This window comes from Grampus griseus (assembly GCF_964374135.1).
Source record: "Grampus griseus genome assembly, chromosome: 16".
Taxonomy (NCBI): Eukaryota; Metazoa; Chordata; class Mammalia; order Artiodactyla; family Delphinidae; genus Grampus; species Grampus griseus.
Window position 1 is genome coordinate 22,368,027 of NC_139010.1, and position 21,193 is coordinate 22,389,219.

The window sequence follows — 21,193 nt, forward strand, 5'->3', positions numbered from 1 at the left end:
AGAGAAAGCCCACACACTGCAACAAAGACCCAACGCAGCCAAAAATCAATAAATAAAATATTTTTTTAATTATATAAAAAAAGTACAGTTAAACACATCAATTAATTGCCTATAATCTGAGGCTAAAACTTTTGGCATGCTTCCTTGTTCATAGCAATAACAGCACCAACAAGTATTTATTGAGTGTTAGCCATGGGTCAGATACTGCTGTGAGCACTGCAGAGCATACAGCATTGAAGGTGACAGACAAGGCCCTGTCCTTACAGAGCTTACGTTCTGTCACAAAGAGAAATGATAAATATGGTTGGACCAGGGAACAAAGCATGACTAATTCTCTGGTACAAAGCATCCTGCCTTATAAGGCAGAAGCTTTCTTGCTGAATGGCAATTTTACAGAGATCTAAATCTTTTCAGGTAGGGGAAACTTACTAATGTGTGTTTATAGGTTTGGGGGACTTTACAGAGGGTAGGATAGGACATAAAAGACAAATCCCACCAAGTCAGAGAAAAGGTAATGTTCTGACTCTTTAAACCCTGCCCATCCAGGAAACACAACAATTCCTCTGTGGCTTTGGTACAGAAGAACCTGGTTAATATAACAAATTTCTAGGAAGTTTTGCTACATTTGGAAGCTAATGGGAAACAAAGTTTGTCTTTCTCTTCTCTGCCACCTCCCTCATTCACTATGTCTTCTTGTAATTATCTCTTTTTTTCCCTTTCTCTATTTTGAGATTTTTTAATTCTTCAAAAATAAACGCTTTAACTTACTAAATGCATGTAGTATAAAACCAAATATAGCTTTATTTCCCTCACTTTATCCCTCTTATCTTATCCCTATAAGTCCCTTTCCCTCTTTTTTACCGCTCTTTGGTCCCTGACTTTCTTTCTACTCTACCATCCTTTTTCTGACCATTTCACTCTAATTCCCCTTCCATCTTTTCCATGTAGAAAAAATGATCACTAGATATAGGGAAAAGCAGAATCAAGTAAAACAAAGGGTTGACAGTATTCTATGTATGCAGGTAAGTCTGTTTCACAAGAATTTGTCCTTTTGAGTTTAAAAAAATTGCCTTGTGTGAATAAATTTCACTAGAACTAGGGTTCCTAGATATAACACTCAAAGATTGTAAACATAAAGTTTTATACATTTTCTTAGCTGTCTGAAGATATTCTTTCAAAAATTCTTTTGTGTTTTTGTCTATACTGAACAATTTGCATGAGAGAAAGAGAGGAGGAGAGAGCTGCCCCTTGTCTCTGCCTCTCATCAGATGCCCATTTTCAAATGTCTCTTTAAGCCCCATGTCTGTCCTATCCTAAAATTGTCTTCAAACTGCATGCCTAGAACTCCTCACTTTACTATCCCCCCAGCCTGGCTCCCTGCAGGGATATTGGAGAAAGCCCAGGTTTGGAGTCACTGATACCTATTTGAAGCTCAGCTTTACTTGCCTAGTGACTTTAGGCAAGTTACTTAACTCTCTTAACAGTTTCCTCATCTGTAAAATGGTGCTCATAAAACCAACCTTATTATATCGTCACAATTATTTAATGATCTAATCCATAAATGTTCTAATCACACTATGTGGCAGACAGTTGTCATTTAATAAATAGAATATAAGATTTATATATGCATAAACATACGTATACATATATAAATAACGACATGCCCATCTTTCTCTCACATACACATGCAATTTACCTGTCTGTCGTCAATGCCATTCTCCCAGAGTTATGCCCTTTTGCCCTTGAAGCATTCACATTTTTCCAAATTCCCAATTAGCTAATGTAAGAATCTAATCACTGAAAATGTGCTAATGAGAAAGGATAAGAGAAGAGCACGCTGACTACTGCCTGCCAACTCAAATACCCCCCAGTGGTATAAATATGGCTCTTGGAAACAAAACTCTACTAAAAACTACATAGGCCAGAGCAGTGACTCACAGTGTGAATTTTAAGCAGCATCATTTGGGAACTTACTGTAGTAGCTCTCAGTAACCGTGTAACCGTGATTGCTTCTGTTACATGTGCTGATTCCTTGGCCTTCACTAATATAAAATCAATAAATAAAACAAATGGATATTGTGTCTTTTTTCATATAAATTAAAGTATGTGCAAAGATATTGTATTTGCCCCAGAACACTCTACAAAACAAATATAACTCCTAGGAAAATAAGATCATGAGAAGGTTAAATGCCCACGTAATATCTATTATAAAGCCAAGCTTGGAACACAATTCTCTTTTCAAGTCACTATTTCTAGACCACACCATGTTGACTTCATGAGGTTTAACTAAATAAAGGAAGCACTGCTTTGAAATCCCCCTTCCAAAAGATCCAAAATTTGTAAATTAGGCAACATCAAGAGAGTTACACCCTTTGCCACACTAACAGAAAACAGTCTTAAGTAATGGACTCGGTGGTTGGCTATGGGAGTCAGCCACTTAGTCATTTTTCTAGATGCTATCCATCATTGAGCACATTCCCGAATTTCATGCAACCTAATTTAAACATCTAACTGGTTGTTCTGATCGGAACAAACATTCAGCCCCAGTAAAAGCTTGATGATCCTGACACCTAGTGGATGTGAAGAAACTGGAAAAGATCCAGTTTGGGAAAAGTAGCTAGCTACTATGGCGGTATCTTGCAAACACACAGACCTTAATGATTATTAATATTATAAAATATGAACTCTAAAAGCAGCCCTATAAAAGTCTATTTTGGCTCTGGATTTATCTTGTGGTCTATAAAAAGAGGCTAAAAGACGTGCACTTGGAAAGCATGTTTCCCTTTAACCTTACACATTTAGCAAATTTTTACTCATCTTCAGAGATCAAACAAGAAAACTAAAGCTAAACTAAAAAAAAAAAAAAAAAAACTATTTGGCATATTTATGACTCCTTTCTTTAAGCTTGTATGTACATCCACATCCTTTTCTTGGTCTTGAGGTGGTTTTTCTCCTCACGTATCCCCTGTCAAATATAAAAGCCACCTGTTCAAGCTACATAGAGGTTCCCTTTATGCCACTAAGGCATCCTTAGTCAAAGGGTAGTTGAACCTTCAAAAACCAGCAGGAGTTTTCTTTAAAAGAGGTAATAAGGACACTCGTGGAAACCCCCAAAGTGCACATATAAAAGCAGGACAACGTTGAATGCCGCAGGAAGCCGTGTGAACACGGCAGGTCAGCACCACACAGCACAACTTATTTCTGCCCTAAATATTAGAAGATAAGTCTCCCCAGACCCACCTGAGCCTCTGACAGGCAGGAAGGCGAGAAGACTAAAGTGTTCATATCGTCCACCAAGGAGAGCTCTAAATCCTACCTGCTGACGTTTGAAGGCTAAATAGTCCAGATTTTCCAGATCCTTCCCAAGCTTCTGGTAGGTTTTCTGGAGGTCAGATTTGTTGGAAACATTTTTAAGAGACTCAAATGTCCTCTGAAACTGAAATCAAAAACAAAAGTAAATCATTAGGATAGCAGCATATTTTTCTCAAATTCCTAACCAGTAACACAGACAAATAGTCAATACTGAGCCTCAGTTTCTCCTATTCATAATACAGAGGTAACAGAGGCTAGCTAATTGCCTTTGAATTAAATAGTTAGGCACAATTATACAGAATTAGAAACTATGTGCTAAGTACAGGCAACATTATTGCATGAATGAGAAGCCTGTTTAGTCCTCATTCTAACAAAAGAACATACTGCATTAAAAAAATTTTTTCTTTAACTCTTCATGTCTTAGGGTACACTGCTACCACTCCTAAAGAAAAAAATTGCAATGAATGTATAATTTCAAATCATAATGAGAAAGTATTAAAAAGAGGTCTCACATCCCAATCATGGAAACAAATTTATGTAAAGGTAGCCACTTGCCTCTATAGAAACATTTATGCAGAATAGGCACCCAGCAAACTTCAGCCAGGAAGATCTCTCAGATCTTATATTTTGAGAAGAAAGGAGAACAAATGTCTTGATGATCGAAGCATATGTAGCATGTTCAGCAAACATTTATTCATTTCTGCTCTATAACGGACATGAGTTAATGAAATCAGTTCTGCTGAATCAGAATGCTCCATTCATTTTTAAGTCAGATACTAGATAAACACAAAGAAGACAAATTGCAGTGTATCACAGAATATTGTTCTGCTACTAATAATTAAGCAAAAGGAGCTCACAAGAAATTGAATTCTTGGTTTATTTTAGTAAACTAGAACATACTTTAGAGGATTAGTGATTGAAAATGTCAAGTAATATTTGCAAGACATTTGCATCTGCTCTTTCTTTATGTCATTTATTTCCCATATTCTCAATGTGTGCCATTAGATAGAATTCTACAGAGACTTCACCATCTTAAACACACCAGAATTCCACTGTGACTATGATGCTACGAGACAGGCTAATAAGATTTTATAGAATATAATTAAGTTTCCAGGGAAATGATTTGACCCTTACTATTTCAAACTCCATGGAATAAGTCATATTATAATGGCATTCTACTGAATTAAATCCTCAATTTCATGAAAGCAACATGTTTATCTCAATACAAGGTGACAGAGGAAAAAGAAACAGGAAATAATAGTGCTAAACTTTCACAGCAGGACAATAAATTAAATTCAACAAACAATCTTTTAGAGCCTACTATGTACAAGGCACTATGAATATAAAACATACTTCCTGCCCTAAAGTAACTTATAGACTACCAGGGAAATTAGACATGAAACTCAGAAATGGGAAAGATACTGACATTTACTGAGTGCCTGCTCAGTGCCAGGTACTTTATCCTTTCCAAGTTACTCCTCACAAGAACCACTGGAGTTCCTATTTGTCTTCCCATTCTACAAGTAAACTGAGACTCAGAAAGCTTGAACCATTTTTTTTCAATAATACATAATTTTAATTCATAAAAAGATACATTCATTAATTTTTCTTTCACCCAGCCTTTTCTCCTAATCTGGCTTTGTCCAGGTTCTCCTGAGAACCACAAAACCTTATATTAAGCCAAATGTTCCTTTTTTTCCAGTTTTATTGACATAATTGACATATAGCACTGTATAACCTAAGGTGTGCAGCATAATGACTTGATTTACATACATCACAAAATGATTATCACAATAAGTTTAGTGAACATCCATTATCTCATATAGATACTTTTGTAAGAAAGTATTTTATATTTCTTTTTAAAGAAATATAAAAAAAATATTATTTCCTTGTGATGAGAACACTTCGAATTTACTCTTAACTTTCAAATATAACATGCAACATTGTTAAACATATTTATCATGTTGTACATCAGATTTCTAGTACTTATTTATCTTATAACTGGAAGTTTGTACCTTTTGACTACCTTTGTCCAATTCCCTCTCCCACCGCACCCCGCCTCTGGTAATCACAAATCTGATCCCTCTTTCTACGCGGTTTTTTTTTTGGTTGTTTAGTTGTTTGTTTTTGAAGTATAACTGACCTATGTTAGTTCCTGGTTTACAACGTAGTGATTCGATATGTCTATACATTTCAAAATGGAACTGGATTTTTACTATAATGTTTATGCTTTTTCTACTCTACCATTAACTTTAACACAAGGCAAAGTAGTAAAAGGAGTGCAAAAAAGGAGATAAAAGTAACATGTGGTGGGACTTCCCTGGCCGTCCAGTGGTTAAGACGCCACACTTCCAATGCAGAGGGCATGGGTTTGATCCCTGGTCGGAGAACTAAGATCCTTAATGACGCAAGGCATGGCCAAAAAAAAAGAAAGTAACATGGTGAAATAAAAAAAAAACATTGATACTGACAGAGAGACTCAGGTCATATGGAAGACATGAGGGAATTTGAGGTGGGCCTCAAAGGAGTTTTCAGAGCCTTAAATGGGAACTGGTTCTACCCATCAGTTTAAACAGCCAAAGTCTGTTCATTTTCCCCCTTTTGTAGCATAGTAAACAACTTTCTTTTAACATAATTTTAATGACCTTTATATAAACTATTTATCATGTTGTATGATCATTTCTGTGCCTTGCCCACTTCTTGGTCCCTTCTCACTATGTTCAAATCAAACTAACACCAGATCTGAGATTCTAAACAATTTAAGTAATTTTATATATAAATTAACATAAGCTATTTTACCAATCAACCTATTTAATTCTAAAGCATTCATCATCCCCTGCATCTTCTCTTCCCTAAGAAATATAAGCTCTATTTCTTAACTATTTCTTCTTCACATTTATCTGTGAATTTTATACAACTCCAAATAGGAATTTTAGGGTAAACATATTTTCAAGCCTTCAAAATAAGAAACATGAAAACCAATACATCCAGGTAATATTTCCATGGCCAAAGAAAAAAGGGGGAAAATCCAATAATGATACATCCCCACAAGATGTTTTCATTAAACATCAGAGTTTGCATAATGTGGAGATTTAAGCTTGAACTTTCATTATCAGAACTTACATCCTCCATTTATTGATACTAAATAGTTCCAAGTACTCAAACTATGATGATTCATTCATTTAAGTTCATTTTTTCACTTAAAACAACAAATAATTGTCAAGGAGAGGTAATACAAAATCTATAATATAACTTTAAGCTAGATCCCTATCAAACACATCCCATTCCCGTCGGCTCACATATACACTTAAAGATGCTATAGAGTAAAAGCAATAATTTTACCTTGCAGGTGCAGCTGAAGTACAGAAGACAAAAATAAGACAAAGGTTAAGGTGAGATTTATATTTTACTTAAAGAGATTTAATGTTGCCTTGATTTGAAAATTTTTTGTTCCAATAGGCCACTGTGCTTGATAATTGAAACAGACCTCTTGAGATTTTCTACATTAGTTTAGTGCACTGTAGTCTCATTATATTGACTGCTTCTCAAAATAAATGACCTCTCAGTTGAAGCTGGGAAAGGAAGCACAATCTAAGAGATTTTAATATTTCTGGATTTTACCTGTTCAAAGTTTTCAGTGGTAATTTTAAATGAACCAAAACCCCAAAATAATTTGTTGAACATTGAGTTTATCCTGTGTTAATATTTTTAACTCCTTGCAAACCAAATTCAAACTTTAAACAAAAAGCCCAATGAATAAATTTGAATCCAAAACAAACCTAGGTATGTTCTAAAAATGTCAAAACTGAATATTAAAACGGTCTCTGTACTGAGAAAGAAATCCAAATTCTGTCCTATTTGACTACCTTACCAAATTTCACACACAACAGACGAGAATAAGAAGATGCAAACAGTATCTCTAAGCCCAAACAGTAAGTATTGTATACCATAAAAGTAAGCAATGTAAACACACCCGGAGTTTTTTTGTTTGTTTGTTTATTTTTGGCCGCATTGGGTCTTTGTTGCTGCACTCGGGCTTTCTCCAGTTGCGGTGAGTGGGGGCTACTCTTCGTTGTGGTGCGCGGGCTTCTCATTGCGGTGGCTTCTCTTGTTGCGGAGCACAGGCTCTAGGCACGCGGGCTTCAGTAGTTGTGGCACGCGGGCTCAGTAGTTGTGGCTCACAGGCTCTAGAGCACAGGCTCAGTAGTTGTGGCACACGGGCTTAGTTGCTTCATGACATGTGGGATCTTCCCAGACTAGGGCTCGAACCCGTGTCCCCTGCATTGGCAGGCGGTTTCTTAACCACTGCACCACCAGGGAAGTCCCCAAAGTAGTAATAATAGTAATCCACAAAATAATACAACAGAGACCATGACTGCTCATCTCCCATTAAAATAACTGAAAATCTGCTTTGCAGAAAACAGAAGCATGAGTAAGACAGAAAAGAAAATATCTAGTTTGACTCAGCATTCCCTCTTCCCAAATACATTTTCCTCCTTTTCCTGACAACATGTTTTGAAATAAATCTAAGTCAATGTTCTATACAAACTACACATTCAATGAGTTCATGAAAATTATGTAGATTCATGGAGTAATTTGAGAAAGAGAACAAGAAGAAACCAGCTGAAGCAGCAGGAAAAAATGCAGCCAGGGCTCTGGCAAGTAAAGTTTCCCTGGCACTCACCGCCAATGCCCTGGCTTCCTCTTGTAGTCAGATCAATACAATCAAATAATTCCACAGCTCCAGCAGCCTACTAATTCCCATAATGAAAGAATATTGAGTATCATTGCTCCAAAAGAATAGCCAGCTCAACAGTTGTCATTTTTCCTTATTTAATATTTTGTGCATTTGTACAAGGTACTAGATGTTACCTATAACATAAAAAAAATTCCATACTCACAGCATTATATATACAAAAGAGTATCCTATAAGTACCTGACTGAAGGCACTGAATCACCAAGTGTGATCTTAGTGTCCCTAAAATGTCAGAGTGAAATAGTGCCAAAAGATTCTGGAAACTAAAGCAGACGGAAGTAATGAGCAAAGACTAAATATTAATGCTCTATAAATATTAATGTTTAGAGTAAAAAGAAATTGTTTTAAGCATAAGAAATGGCTAATCCATCCTACTTAAATATGGCAAATACAGAGCAACCAAAATGAAGTAATATTGAGAAAAAAAATTATTTCATTTTCTGAAGTCAGTACATTGACTTTCATACATATTTTCCAAATGAACTTACCAGATGATAATATCACTCATGAAAAGGAAGTTTACAGCTAACGCTGAAAATTAAAGGACACATATATCTCAAATGATTTTTTACTGTAAGGAATGATAACCAAAGTTAAATTAAGAACATAGAACAAAATTGGGCTTGAAATCTAAACTAGAAGTAGTCCTGTGGAGTTGAAAGTACACTGGCCTTGAAGTTTGGGTTCAAGTCCTTGTTATGCCGTTTAATAATTTCATACCTTTGGACAAGTCACTACTACTCCAATTCTTGATTGTGTTACCTGTAAAATGGGAGAAATTGTCCTTGCCTGCCTGCTTTATAAGATTGTTGTGAAATCAGCTGAGGAAAAATGGAACACATTCATTCTACAAATCTTTAACATGGGCCTGGCAACATGCCAGCCATGAAAGAAATGGAGGAAAACAAAAGAGAAATAGCTCTTGCCCTAGAAAAGCAAATCATCTAGCTTTACAGATTACTGCTTTATAAATTTTAAAGTTCCATAAAATTGTAAGAGACCACTGTCATTAAACTCATGCCCATTCAGTAGTGAATGAGGACTGAACAAAAGAGTAATTCAGTAATTATTTATTGAGCATCTCTGAGCAAGGGATTTTTGAGGGAAATAGATACACTTATTTAGATTTTTTTCTTCAATATTACTACAAAACTTATTTTTATTTATTTAATTAATTCTATTTTATTATGGCAGAATACTTAACATGAGATACATGCTTCTTGAATTTTTAAGTATAAAATACATTGTTCTTGTCTATAGGTACAATGTTCTATATGAGATCTCTAGTTTATTCACATAGTTTAACTGAAACTTTATGCCCACTAATTCCCCATTTGTGTGTTCTTGGCACCCTTGTTGAAGATCAGTGACTGTATACACATGGATTTACTTCTGGGCCCTCCATTCTGTTCCACTGATCTACATGTCTCTCTTTATGCCAGTACCATACTGTTTTGTTTACTGCAGCTTTGTAATATTTTTGAAATACAGTAGTGTGATGCCTCCAGCTTTGTTCTTCTTTCTCAGAATTGAGTTGACTATTTGTGGTTTTTATGTGGTTCCGTATGAATTGTAGAGTTGTTTTTCAATTTCTGTTATAAAAATGTCACTGGGATTTTAATAGGAATTCCTTTGAATCTGTAGATCACTTTGGGTATGGACATTTTAACAATATTAAGTCTATCAATCCATGAACATGGGATGTCTTTCCATTTGGGTCTTCTTTAATTTCTTTCATCAATGTTGTATAGTTTTCAGTATTACAAATCTTTCACCTCCTTAGTTACATTTATTCCTAGGTATTTTATTCTTTTTGGTGCTACTGTAAATGGCATTGTTTTCCTAATATCCTCTTCAGATAGTTCATCATAAGTGTATAGAAATGCAACTGATTTCTATATCCTGATTATATATCTTACAACTTTACTGAATTTGTTTATTAGTTCTACCAGTTTTTTTGGTGGAGTCTTAAGGGTTTTTTTTGTATATAATATCATCTTATCTGAAACTAGTGACAGTTTTTCTTCCTCCTTTCCAATCTGGATGTCTTTTATTTCTCTTTATTGCCTAGTTGCTATGACTAGGACTTCCAATACAATGTTGAATAAAAGTGGTGAGAGTGGGCATCCTTGTCTTTTTCCTGATCTTAGAGGAAAAGTTTTCAGCTCTTCATCATCATGTATGATGTAAGTTGTGAGCTTGTCATATATGGACTTTATTACGTTGAGGTGCTTTCCTTCTATTCCTAGTTTGTTGAGAATTTTCAACGTAAGGTAGCTAGCTAGTGGGAAGCAGCCGCATGGCACAGGGATATCGGCTCGGTGCTTTGTGACCGCCTGGAGGGGTGGGATAGGGAGGGTGGGAGGGAGGGAGACACAAGAGGGAAGAGATATGGGAACATATGTATATGTATAACTGATTCACTTTGTTATAAAGCAGAAACTAACACACCATTGTAAAGCAATTATACCCCAATAAAGATGTTTAAAAAAAAAATGATGTTGAATTTTTTTCAAACTTTTTTTCTGCATCTATTGAAATGATCATGTGATTTTTACTCTTTATTCTGTTCATGTGCTGTATCACATTGATTGATTTTCATATGTTAAACCATTCTTGTATACCAGGTAAAACCCACTCAGTCACAGTGTATCATCCTTTAATATGCTACTGAATTCAGTGTGTTAGTATTTTTTTGAATATTTTTGCATCTATATTCATTAGGGATATTAGCCTGTAATTTCTTTTCTTGTAGTATTCTTATCTGGCCTCATAAAATGAGTTTGAGAGTGTTCCCTCTGCTTCAGTCGTTTGGAAGAGTTTGAGAAGCACTGACATTAATTCTTCTTTAAATGTTCAGCAGAATTCACTAGTGAAGCCATCTGGTCCTGGGTTTTTCTTTGTTAGGAGGTTTTGATTATTTATTCAATCTCCCTTCTTGTTATAGGTCTGTTCAGACTTTCTATTCCTTCATGATTTAGTCTTGGTGGTAAGTTGTATGTTTCTAGGAATTTATACATTTCTTCTAGGTATTGTTCATTGGTGTATAATTATTCATAGTAGTTTTGTTTTGTTTTGTTTTGTTTTGCGGTACGCGGGCCTCTCACTGTTGTGGCCTCTCCCATTGCGGAGCACAGGCCCCGGACGCGCAGGCTCAGCGGCCATGGCTCACGGGCCTAGCCGCTCCGCGGCATGTGGGATCTTCCCGGACTGGGGCACGAACCCGTGCCCCCTGAACCGGCAGGCGGACTCTCAACCACTGTGCCACCAGGGAAGCCCCATAGCAGTTTTTATGATCATTCTTTATTTCTGTGGCCTCAGTTGTAATGTCCCATCTTTCATTTCTGATTTTATTTGAGTCTTCTCTCTTCTGTTCTTAGTCTAGCTAAGGTTTGTCTATTTTGTTTATCTTTTTAAAAAACCAACTCTTGGTTCTGTTGGGTTTTTTTCTCATTTTCCTAATTTCTATTTCATTTATTTCTGCTCTAATGTTCGTGATTTCCTTTCTTCTTCATTCTTCTAACTGAGCTTAGTTCTTCTTTTTTAGCTCTTTGAGGTATAAAGTTCTGCTTGAGATCTTTCTTCTTTTTAACACACTATTGACTGGGGGATTCTTGCAGAAACGAACGCCTCTGGCTGGCAATTTGTTATGTAAGTGAATACTGAAACACCCACGTTTGCGTAAATATCAACAACTTATTTTGCACTTAATGTATTTCTTTGAAGCTTTGTACATGTCTTACTAAAGCATTCTAATATTTCATTAGAGTGTGATAGGCAGTATAGCAGGCACCTCTGTGCAGGGGAATAGAACATCTATTCCAAGCATACCGTGTTTCACTGTGCTTTACCCTGGAAGAGCAGACTCTACACTTTCTGGCTGCACTTGTCTTTTTAGCCTTGTGGTTATTATTTCCTCTAGAATATGTTCTTTTATTTTACCTGATAGTCGACAAGGTGGATCTTTGCACAGGGCTCTTTTAGAAACACCACAAGAAGGACCAGGTGCAGGACTGCCACTACATTCACCAGAATGGTCAGTTACCCATTCTCTAGGTATTGCTAACAAAAATTGCTTGTAAGTCATTTTATCCTGTGCATTTAGGCTACAATAAATTTTAAAGCACTGAATAAACCATTTTCGAGTTTTCTGGAGGATATTGAAGTTTTCCAGATATTGATCAGATCAATCAACTCCTTTCATATATTTATTATACTCTAATATACAAGTGGGCTTTAGTTATCTGATGGTCAGTCCTCCTATCTTCCTTTCCTGTAGATGCTATGGGGGGAGGCATCATGAATAGTTGTCAGCATGCAGACTAGCCTCTTGCCTTTCCAGAGAAGAAGAATCATTTCTCCCTTCCATAAGAACGCCATTTCTCCCCTCTGTAGATTTTTAGATTTCTCCTTTAATTGGTTTGGTAGACCACAATTCCCTCTTATAGTCCCACAAACTCTGGCTTTATTTTTCAACAATATTTCAGATGTGGACACACTGTTGTAATAATTGTCTTGGTAAAGATGGTACCATGAACCAAGATAAGGTTGTACGACCAATAATAGTTTCTTGCAGTTTCTTTCCTTCACCCATGTAAATCTCAAGGTTGCATACATATCCAGTTTCACTTTTGCTAACCATCCTGACCAAAATTCCATATTTTGTAAGTTTTCCAGGGTTATAGGTTTTGAATCTGAGTTGTCCTCCCCACTTTATCATTGCCTCATCAAGTAATAGCTCTCATTTGGGTATATAGATCGATTGAAATCTTGGTAGAAAATAATCCAAAAGAGGTTTAACTTTTGAAATTCTGTCTGCAGGAAGTGGAGTTTCTGAGTTATCGTTAAAGTGAAGAAATGTCATTATTTGTTCAAACCTTCTTTCAGTCATAATCTTTGGAAAGATAGGTGTTTCAAGTAAGGGATCAGTCGACCAATATTCTTTCCAGTGTGACTTTCTTATTTGTCCCATCAAAATTATTAATCCAAGAAACTTCTTCATGTCATTATTGGTTACATCAGTCCATTTTAAAGCCTTATCATACTTTTTATATGATTTTTCATTCTGTTAGTAATACAAGTTTGTTTGAGAAGCGACCAACTCGAAAAAGTCATTACCAAAAAATAATTCTGTTATTTCACTAACACTTTGCGGGTTATTACATTCAACAGTTACACCTGACACACGTGTAAAGACTTCAAATTTTCATGAAATGTTGTCTTCAAGTCACTCTTCTGTAGAAGCAAAGGAGCATTCTCTAGCACTGTGAGTTTCATTTACACTTTCTGTATCAGAATCAGTCACTAAGGTTTTTCGTCTTTTTCTTGGTCTAATATTCACATCATCTGAATCAGAACTATATTCTGAAGAATTATAATCTTCAGAGACACTAGTATATATGTCACCTGGACAATCAGAGAAAGTATCTGCAAAAAATTCACCAAAAAATTCTTCTTCACTCAAAATTTCATGGAGTCATTGTTTTAAATTTTACAGTAATAAACTTGCATTTATAATATATACAAGGTGGGAACAAAAACCTAACAGAGCAAAATGTGAATGATAATGACAATCATAAGTTGTATAATGAACCCCTGATCAATTTTAAGCTCTAACAACTTCGCATGGTGATGTTAATTGTATCACTCTCTAAAAACGTATTGATATGTCTCCGGTCAATAACGTTCAGGTAACAAAAGATGTATTTATAGGTCTCTGATCAATAATGTGTTAATGTAGGGATTTATTTCTGTGAACTTCCTTCTTAACACTAGTTTTGCTGCATCCCATAAGTTCTGGTATATTTTCATTTTCATTTCTTTCAAGGAATTTCCTAATTTCCTTTCTGATTCCAACTTTGACCTAATGGTTCAAAAGTGTGTCATATAATTTCCACATATTTGTAAATTTTCCAGTTTTCCTTCTCTGTCAATTTCTAGTTTCATTCCATTGTGGTAGAAAAGATCCTTGATATTATTTTAATCTTCTTAGATTTGTTAAGACTTGTTTTGTGACCTAACATGTTATCTATCCTGGAGAAAGAGCCGTGTGCATTTGAGAAGAATGTGCTTTCTGCTACTGTTGGGTGAAATGTTCCATATATGTCTGTTAGATCCATTTGGTTTATATTATTGTTCAGGTCTTCTGTTTCCCTATTGATCTTCTGTCTAGATGTTCTATCCATTTTTCAAAGTGAGGTACTGAAGACTCCCACCTATTATATTGCTATCTATTTCTCCCTTCAGTCTGTCAAGGTTTGCTTAATACATTTAGGTTCTCTAATGTTGGATGCATATATATTTATAATTGTTATATCTTCCTGGTGAATTTACACTTTCACCATTATATAATGTCCTTCTTTGTCCCTTTTGATAGTTTTTGACTTAAACTTCCTTTTGTCTAAATATAGCTCCTGCTCCCTTTTGGTTACCATTTGCATGGAATATCTTTTTCCATCCCTTTACATGCACCCTGTATGTATCCTTAAATCTAAAGTAAGTTTCTTTTGCACAGCATACAGTTGGGTCTTGTTTTTTTAATCCAGTCAGCCACTTTGTGTCCTTTGATTGAGTTTAATCCACTTACATTTAAAGTAATTATTGATAGAGAAGGATTTACTATTGGCACTTCATCAGTTGCTTTTGTTAATCTCTTAGTTCTTTTTTCTGTCTTTTCCTCTCTTGCTATCTTCCTTTATGTTTTGCTGGGTTTTTTATATTGATACACTTTGATTTCTTTGTGTGTGTGTGTGTGTGTGTAACTTCTACTGTATTTTTTGTGGTTACTTTGGGGTTTACATAAAATATAACAGTCTGTTTTAAGCAGATAACAACTTAAGTTCAGTTGCATACAAAAACTGCACTTTTACTTCTCTCTCTCACACACACACACACACACACACACTTTATGTTATTGTTCTCAAAATTTACATCTATTCATGTTGTATAATTTTACCATATTTTTTAGTCATAGCTATTTTAAATATTTTTTCTCTTAACTTTTATACTAGAATGAAAAGTGATTTACCTAACACCATTACAGTAATACAGTATTCTGTATTTGTCTATATATTTACCATTACCAGAGTTTCATACTTCCTTATGCTGTAGTGTTGCTATTTCAAATCTTTTCATTTCAACTTGAAGTACTCCCTTTAGCTATTCTTGTAGGCCAGGTCTAGTGGTGATGAATTCCATCAGCTTTTGTATGGTAAACTCTATTTTTAGTAAAAAAAAAAAAAAAAACCCACCTTCCCTGGCCTTGAGTAGTACCATGTTCACTATGATGTTCTCGAGCTCCACAGGCTGTGGTACCAACAGGCCCACTGGGCTGAGCCACCAGCCAGGACTACACAAGGGAGCTGGGACCGGATGGCAATTGCCATGGCTCTATTTGGCTCACAGTGACCACACCATAGCTTCCCAAGCCTCCCTGGCTGATGCCGCCTGTCATGTACTCCCCCTCACCTCCCAGTACCACCCTGACAACCTTGGAAATTCTTTATTGATCCATTTTTGAAGATAAGTTTTGCTGGGTATAGTATTCTTAGATGGCAGTTTTTTTCTTTCAGCACTGCCTCTGGCCTGCAAAGTTTCTGCTGAAAAATCCACTGATAGCCTTATAGGGGTTGCCTTGTATGTGACAAGTTGATTTTCTCTTGTTTGTTGTTTTTCACTCCCTTTTGTCTTTGACTTTTGACAATTTGATTACAGTAGTCTGCCCTTATTGCAGGGATACATTCCAAGACCCCCCAGGGTCTGAAACTATGCATAGTACCAAACCACATACATACTGTTTTTTCTTATACTAACAGGCAGGTAGCATAAAAAGCATGGATACACTAGACAAAGAGATGATTCATGTCCCAGACAGGACAGAGCAGGATGGCATGAGATTTCATCACACTACACAGAACAGCATACAATTTAAAACTTATGAATTGTTTATCTCTGGAATTTTCCATTTAATATTTTTGGACCACAGTTGACCATGGGTAACTGAAACCAAGGAAAGCAAAACTACAGATAATGGCTACTACTGTATAATGCGTCCAGCACAGATTTCTTTGGGTACATGTTTTTCAGTATCTTTTGGGCTACTTAGATCTGGATTTCCATTTCTTTCCCCAGATTTAGGGTATTACCAGCCATTATTTCTTTGAATAAGCTTCCTGGTCCTTTTTCTATCTCTCTTTTCTCCTGCTGATACTCCCATAATGTTTAATGGTATTCAATAAATCCTTTAGCTATCTTCACTCTTCATTTGTTTCTTTTTGCTCCTCTGACTAAACTATTTCCAGTGACCTATCTTCAAGTTCATTGATCCTTTCTTCTGCTTGATCTAGTCTGCTGTTGAATTTTTCAGTTCAATTGTTGTGTTCTTTAGCTCCATGACTTGTTTCGTACTTATTATATTTTTCATCTCTTTGTTGAAATTCTCACTTTGTTCATGCATTGTTCACTTGGCCTCAGTGAGCATCTTTATGACTGTTATTTTGAATTCACTGTCAGGTAAATCATATAACTCTGTTTCATTAGGGTCAGTTTCTGGAGATTCATCTCATTCCTTTGTTTGGAACATCTTTGCCTGATTCTTCATTTTCCTTAGCTCTCTGTGCTGGTGTCTACATATTCGACAAAGCAGGCATCTTTCCTAGACTTTGTGGACTGGCTTTATGCAAGAGAAGACCTCCCACCAAACAGCTGGGCTTCTACCAACTCTCACTCCCTATGGAGAAACAGGCAGCTGCAGTTTTTGTCTACTTACTCTGTGCTGAGCCAGAGGGGGCAGGGAGCTGTGGTGTTTTACCAGTCTAAGCCACCCCCTCCATTTCTCCCTACCAGGTGGCTAGACTTTGATGGATCCATCAGAACTCCAAGACGAGCAAGACAAAGCCAGTTTTCTGGGGAGCCCCCTCAGAAAGGCTAGAGTGCTGGACTATGAACCAACCCCCAGGGGCAGGGACTCCAGTGAGAAGGTATCCCAAATATCCCTACTGAGGCAAGACTGAACACAAACCTGATTCATCATTCAGTGAGCATTCCACCAAACCACAAGGTCTCAAAGATTTGTGAACAAAGGTTTAAGTTCACCCTAGAAACCTTCCCCAGGTGACCTCATACAAACCAATTGCTTCTCCTAATGCTTACTTCTTGAGGCTTTCCAATCTTATTCGCTCCAAATGTATCTTTCAATGTCTAGTACCTCTCATACTTGCCTCAAATCCAATATGTATAAAATCTATAAACTGCTTCTCCTCTATGTAAACAGCAAACCAATGTCCTCAAAGCCCAACTAGATTCCTCGAAGGTTGCTTGATGCTTCCCTTTCCTTCTGAACAGATTCCAATCACTTTCCAAATTGCAGACTGTTCCTCCGTCATTTTTATCATTCATTCCCCACCCCACACCATCATTTCACAACCAGATGACATCACCTCATCACTGGCATCTCTGCCTCCACTCTGGCCCCCTTGCCCACTGCTACCAGAATAATAGTCCTAAAATTCAAATCTTGTATCATTTCCCTGCTTAAAATCTTTAATAGTTCCCCCTTGGCTTTCAGACTAAAGTTCAAACTTTTTAACTTAGCACATAGGCCTGTCACAAGTAGGTCTATGCCTACCTCTGCAGCTTCAACTCTTGTTCCTCCCACAAAATCATCCTTCATCCCAGCCGTTTAGAACTACTACTGGTCTTTAAGCATGTACTATTCCCTCCAGGTAAAATGCTCTCTGCCCGCACCACTTTCTTTGTCTAGTTAACTCACTCTCCAAACTTAGCCTTGCATTATTCATTCAAAACACTCCCTTGATATAACTGCCATCATGCCTCCACAATAATTCCAGGAGAACAGGACCATGGTAGTGTATTTTCTAAATCTGACTCTCTAGCACATATTATGGTGACTGGCACACAGTAAGCACACAAAAAATAACTGTCTGCTGAATGGACTAATTAATGAAACTCGAGCTACCTGGAATGATGCAAGTCCTTTTTAAAAGTTAAATTTTTTTACATGGCTTAAATTTCCTTTGTCTCTAAAGTTTTCAATATGAAATTCAGCACAAATCCAGCAATTTGTGTCCTATTTGTCTCCATTTCTTATTTCTCCTATTCCATCTAATACCAGTCCTGTGACTTGGTTTTTTCTTTAAACGTTAAAAGCTCTCTACATATTTTGCCAAGAATCTCCTGTAGAATATACTTGGCTTCTAACAGCAATTTAACTATATAGTAATTTCTCTCCTTATAAACTGCTGATATTTTTAAAAATAAGATTTAGAAACCCTTTTGCTGGTACATATCTGCATTTTAACAATAGAAGGTGGCATCAAAAAGTCTCAGTTACCATTATTGTAATGTGTGATTTTCTGTCAATGTTATGAATATTCTTCATATTCAGAATTATTGTTCAGTATACAAATGCTTTATAGCAATGCTTGTAGCAAATATTAAATATGTATTTGACATAAAAAGTTATTAAATAGAGGTGCCATTTCCTATAATGACATCGGTCTATTTTTTAATCCAAAGGGACAAATATTCCCATTTAAAAAAAATAAAACAGGCTATGGTATGATAACAGAAAAAGTCAGAGAAGTTAGTTCAACTCAGGAGTCAAATTTATTTCCCTTCATTTTTAGGAATAAGGAGAATATTGCACTGCAGGAGTCGAAAAATGGGAGCAAGGTACCATAGTGGAAAAAGGTAGGACAAGGAAAGGAAGGAAGGTGAAAGAAAATTTGCACCAGTTCTTACAAGGTATTTTATATATTATATCATTTAATCTTCACAAGGCCCCTAAGTATTCAGAGTAAGTTTTATTATCCATATAGCTCAGAAGAAGAAACTAAGGTTCACAAATTTTTAATTTTCCCAAAGTCGCCCAGCTAATCAACAACAGAACCAGGATTCAGGCAAGGTCTCCCTGCTGCCAAAAGCCATCTTTGCTCTCCATCTTGCCCTGACCCCCAAAGAAAGCAAGAGATATGCAAGCCAACATTCTCTCAAAGAAAACTGACCCTTACAAAATTCATATGCCAATAAAATAGGATGTGGAATCTCGAGATGTATAAATAGTACAAAAAAGTTAAAAAAAACTTGAACAGTACCAAAGAGAAATTTTTAAATTTAAATTCCCATAGAAAATTATCAGCAGTGGTGGTAATAAAGCCAAACTGCCTTTCCAAGTTTCTACAATTAATTACATACTGAAATATCATCGCTTTTTTTCTCTGTCCTCTCTTACCTTTGATTTGGACTTAATTCCCCCCAGAAGAAAACATGTACTTCCTTAAGGAACTAGACACATTTAAAACTGCCAAGTCAGGAATCCTGGATATATTTAATTATATATTAACTCTGTATTGGCTGGCAGTACTTATCCTATGGAGAGTTACTCAGTGAATCATGTTTGCATGAGTTGGTGGTCTCAGTCTACATCTTCATAAATGTTTGATCATAACTGCATCTCTGGGACAGTCTCAGTGGAAAGAGGATAATTTAATAAAGATAAGGAATCAGGAAATATATAGGTACGGACTATCAATCAAAAGTAGAGTAATATCTCATTTACCCGACTTATAAAAGGAAATATACCTCAATAGGGATGAAGAATTTTGTTATTTAGAAAAAAATTATAATAAGGAAGAAAAGAGTAAGGCCACTTAAGAAAACACTGTGATAGCAGAGGAATTCTTTGACACTGTGCAATAAAGAATAAATACCAAAAAAAATGTAGCAGGGATTTTTGTGAGTGTTACTGGGGGGAGAAAGCCCAAACTGAGCAGAAGCTTGCATAAAATAATAAGACTGGAGGAGAGGCAGGTCTTTGTCCATCATATTCAAAACTAGGAAAAGAAATAAAAAATTAGGCCACTGCTTTTGAAAGAAGAATATGTGTCCAGAAGAACAAATCTAGATCTTCAAAGTTGATGCCCTCCCCGCAAAAAACATAGATTATTTTACAATAGGATGGTGTGTGTGTGAGAGAGAGAGAAAGAGACAGAGAGAAAAAGAGAGAGAGAGAGAGAGAGAGAGGGAGTTGACTACAGAGTTCTTAGGAAAGGAACAGTTTATATTGAGGAAAATACCTTCAGATGTAATTTAAGAGACATAGTGATATCTGAGGACACAAATGAGCAGAGGCCGAGTCAACGGTGGCTTGACAGAATATTTTACTCCTTAGGGGTGTGAGGGAAAACAAAGGAGAGTAGGTAGGGAGAAAGGAGGTAGAAGGACAATGAGATGAAGTTGCTTCAAAGGATTTTGAAGATTTCTAATATACAAACTGAAACCACTTAGAATATATTGTTACACTACAGAACTCCCTCCCTTCCACCTTCCAAGTTTCTAATAGATTTGCCATATACATGAACATGCCTTGTGCGGGAGTATTTGTATGTATATGTGTGTGTTAAAGGGGAAAAGGGTCATCTTCCAAGTATGAATTAACATACTATAGAATAGCAGTAGAAAGACCATCCATAACCTAAAGTAATTCTGTGGAAGCAAGAGCTTGGAGCCAGAGATGACCCTGAGAATATGAGCCTAAGAAAATTTGCAGAAATCTTGGGAGAACATTGTACTTTACAGGACGTGGAATGAGGGTTCAAACCAATTATATCTAGATCTTAAGGGCAAGGAGATGCTAGCAGATGAGTGGTTTATAACCATAAGTAAGTAGGATGTGAGTAACTGAAAAATGAAAGTCAAAAAAAAAATAGAAAAGGAATAAAACCAAGCAAACAATGGTCACTTAGAGCTCTTATGGGGTTATTAAAAGTAAGTCATGCCAAACTAACGTCATTTCCCTTAAAATTGGGGCTACGAGACTGGTAAATCTGTGATGCCACAGATATAATACATCTTGATTTCAGAAAGGCCTTTGAGAAAGTACTAGAGAATAAAATAAAGAAACATGGTTTATTCATTCAAATGAAGTGAGTTTGAAGCTCATTTCAACGACTTTATTCAAAACATGTTAATATTTGATTGATGCTATCTAAAAGAAAGCTATAGCATTAAACAATTTTTAATGAATAAATTGTTAAAGAAATCTGAAAATGACACCAATTTGGGAGGGGAAAACAAATCAAACATCAAAAAGATCTGGATGGGGCT

General features: G+C 36.1%; 1 protein-coding gene across 1 annotated transcript in view; it reads right to left on the reverse strand.

Moving 5' to 3' along the window:
* The window catches only part of CTNNA3 (catenin alpha 3), a 1,586,247-nt gene that overhangs the window by 1,460,107 nt on the left and 104,947 nt on the right, over positions 1-21,193 (reverse strand). Inside the window, exon 5 of the mRNA XM_082673107.1 lies at positions 3,317-3,436. Coding sequence (XP_082529233.1) covers positions 3,317-3,436 — 120 coding nt within the window. The remainder of the gene's footprint in view (positions 1-3,316; positions 3,437-21,193) is intronic.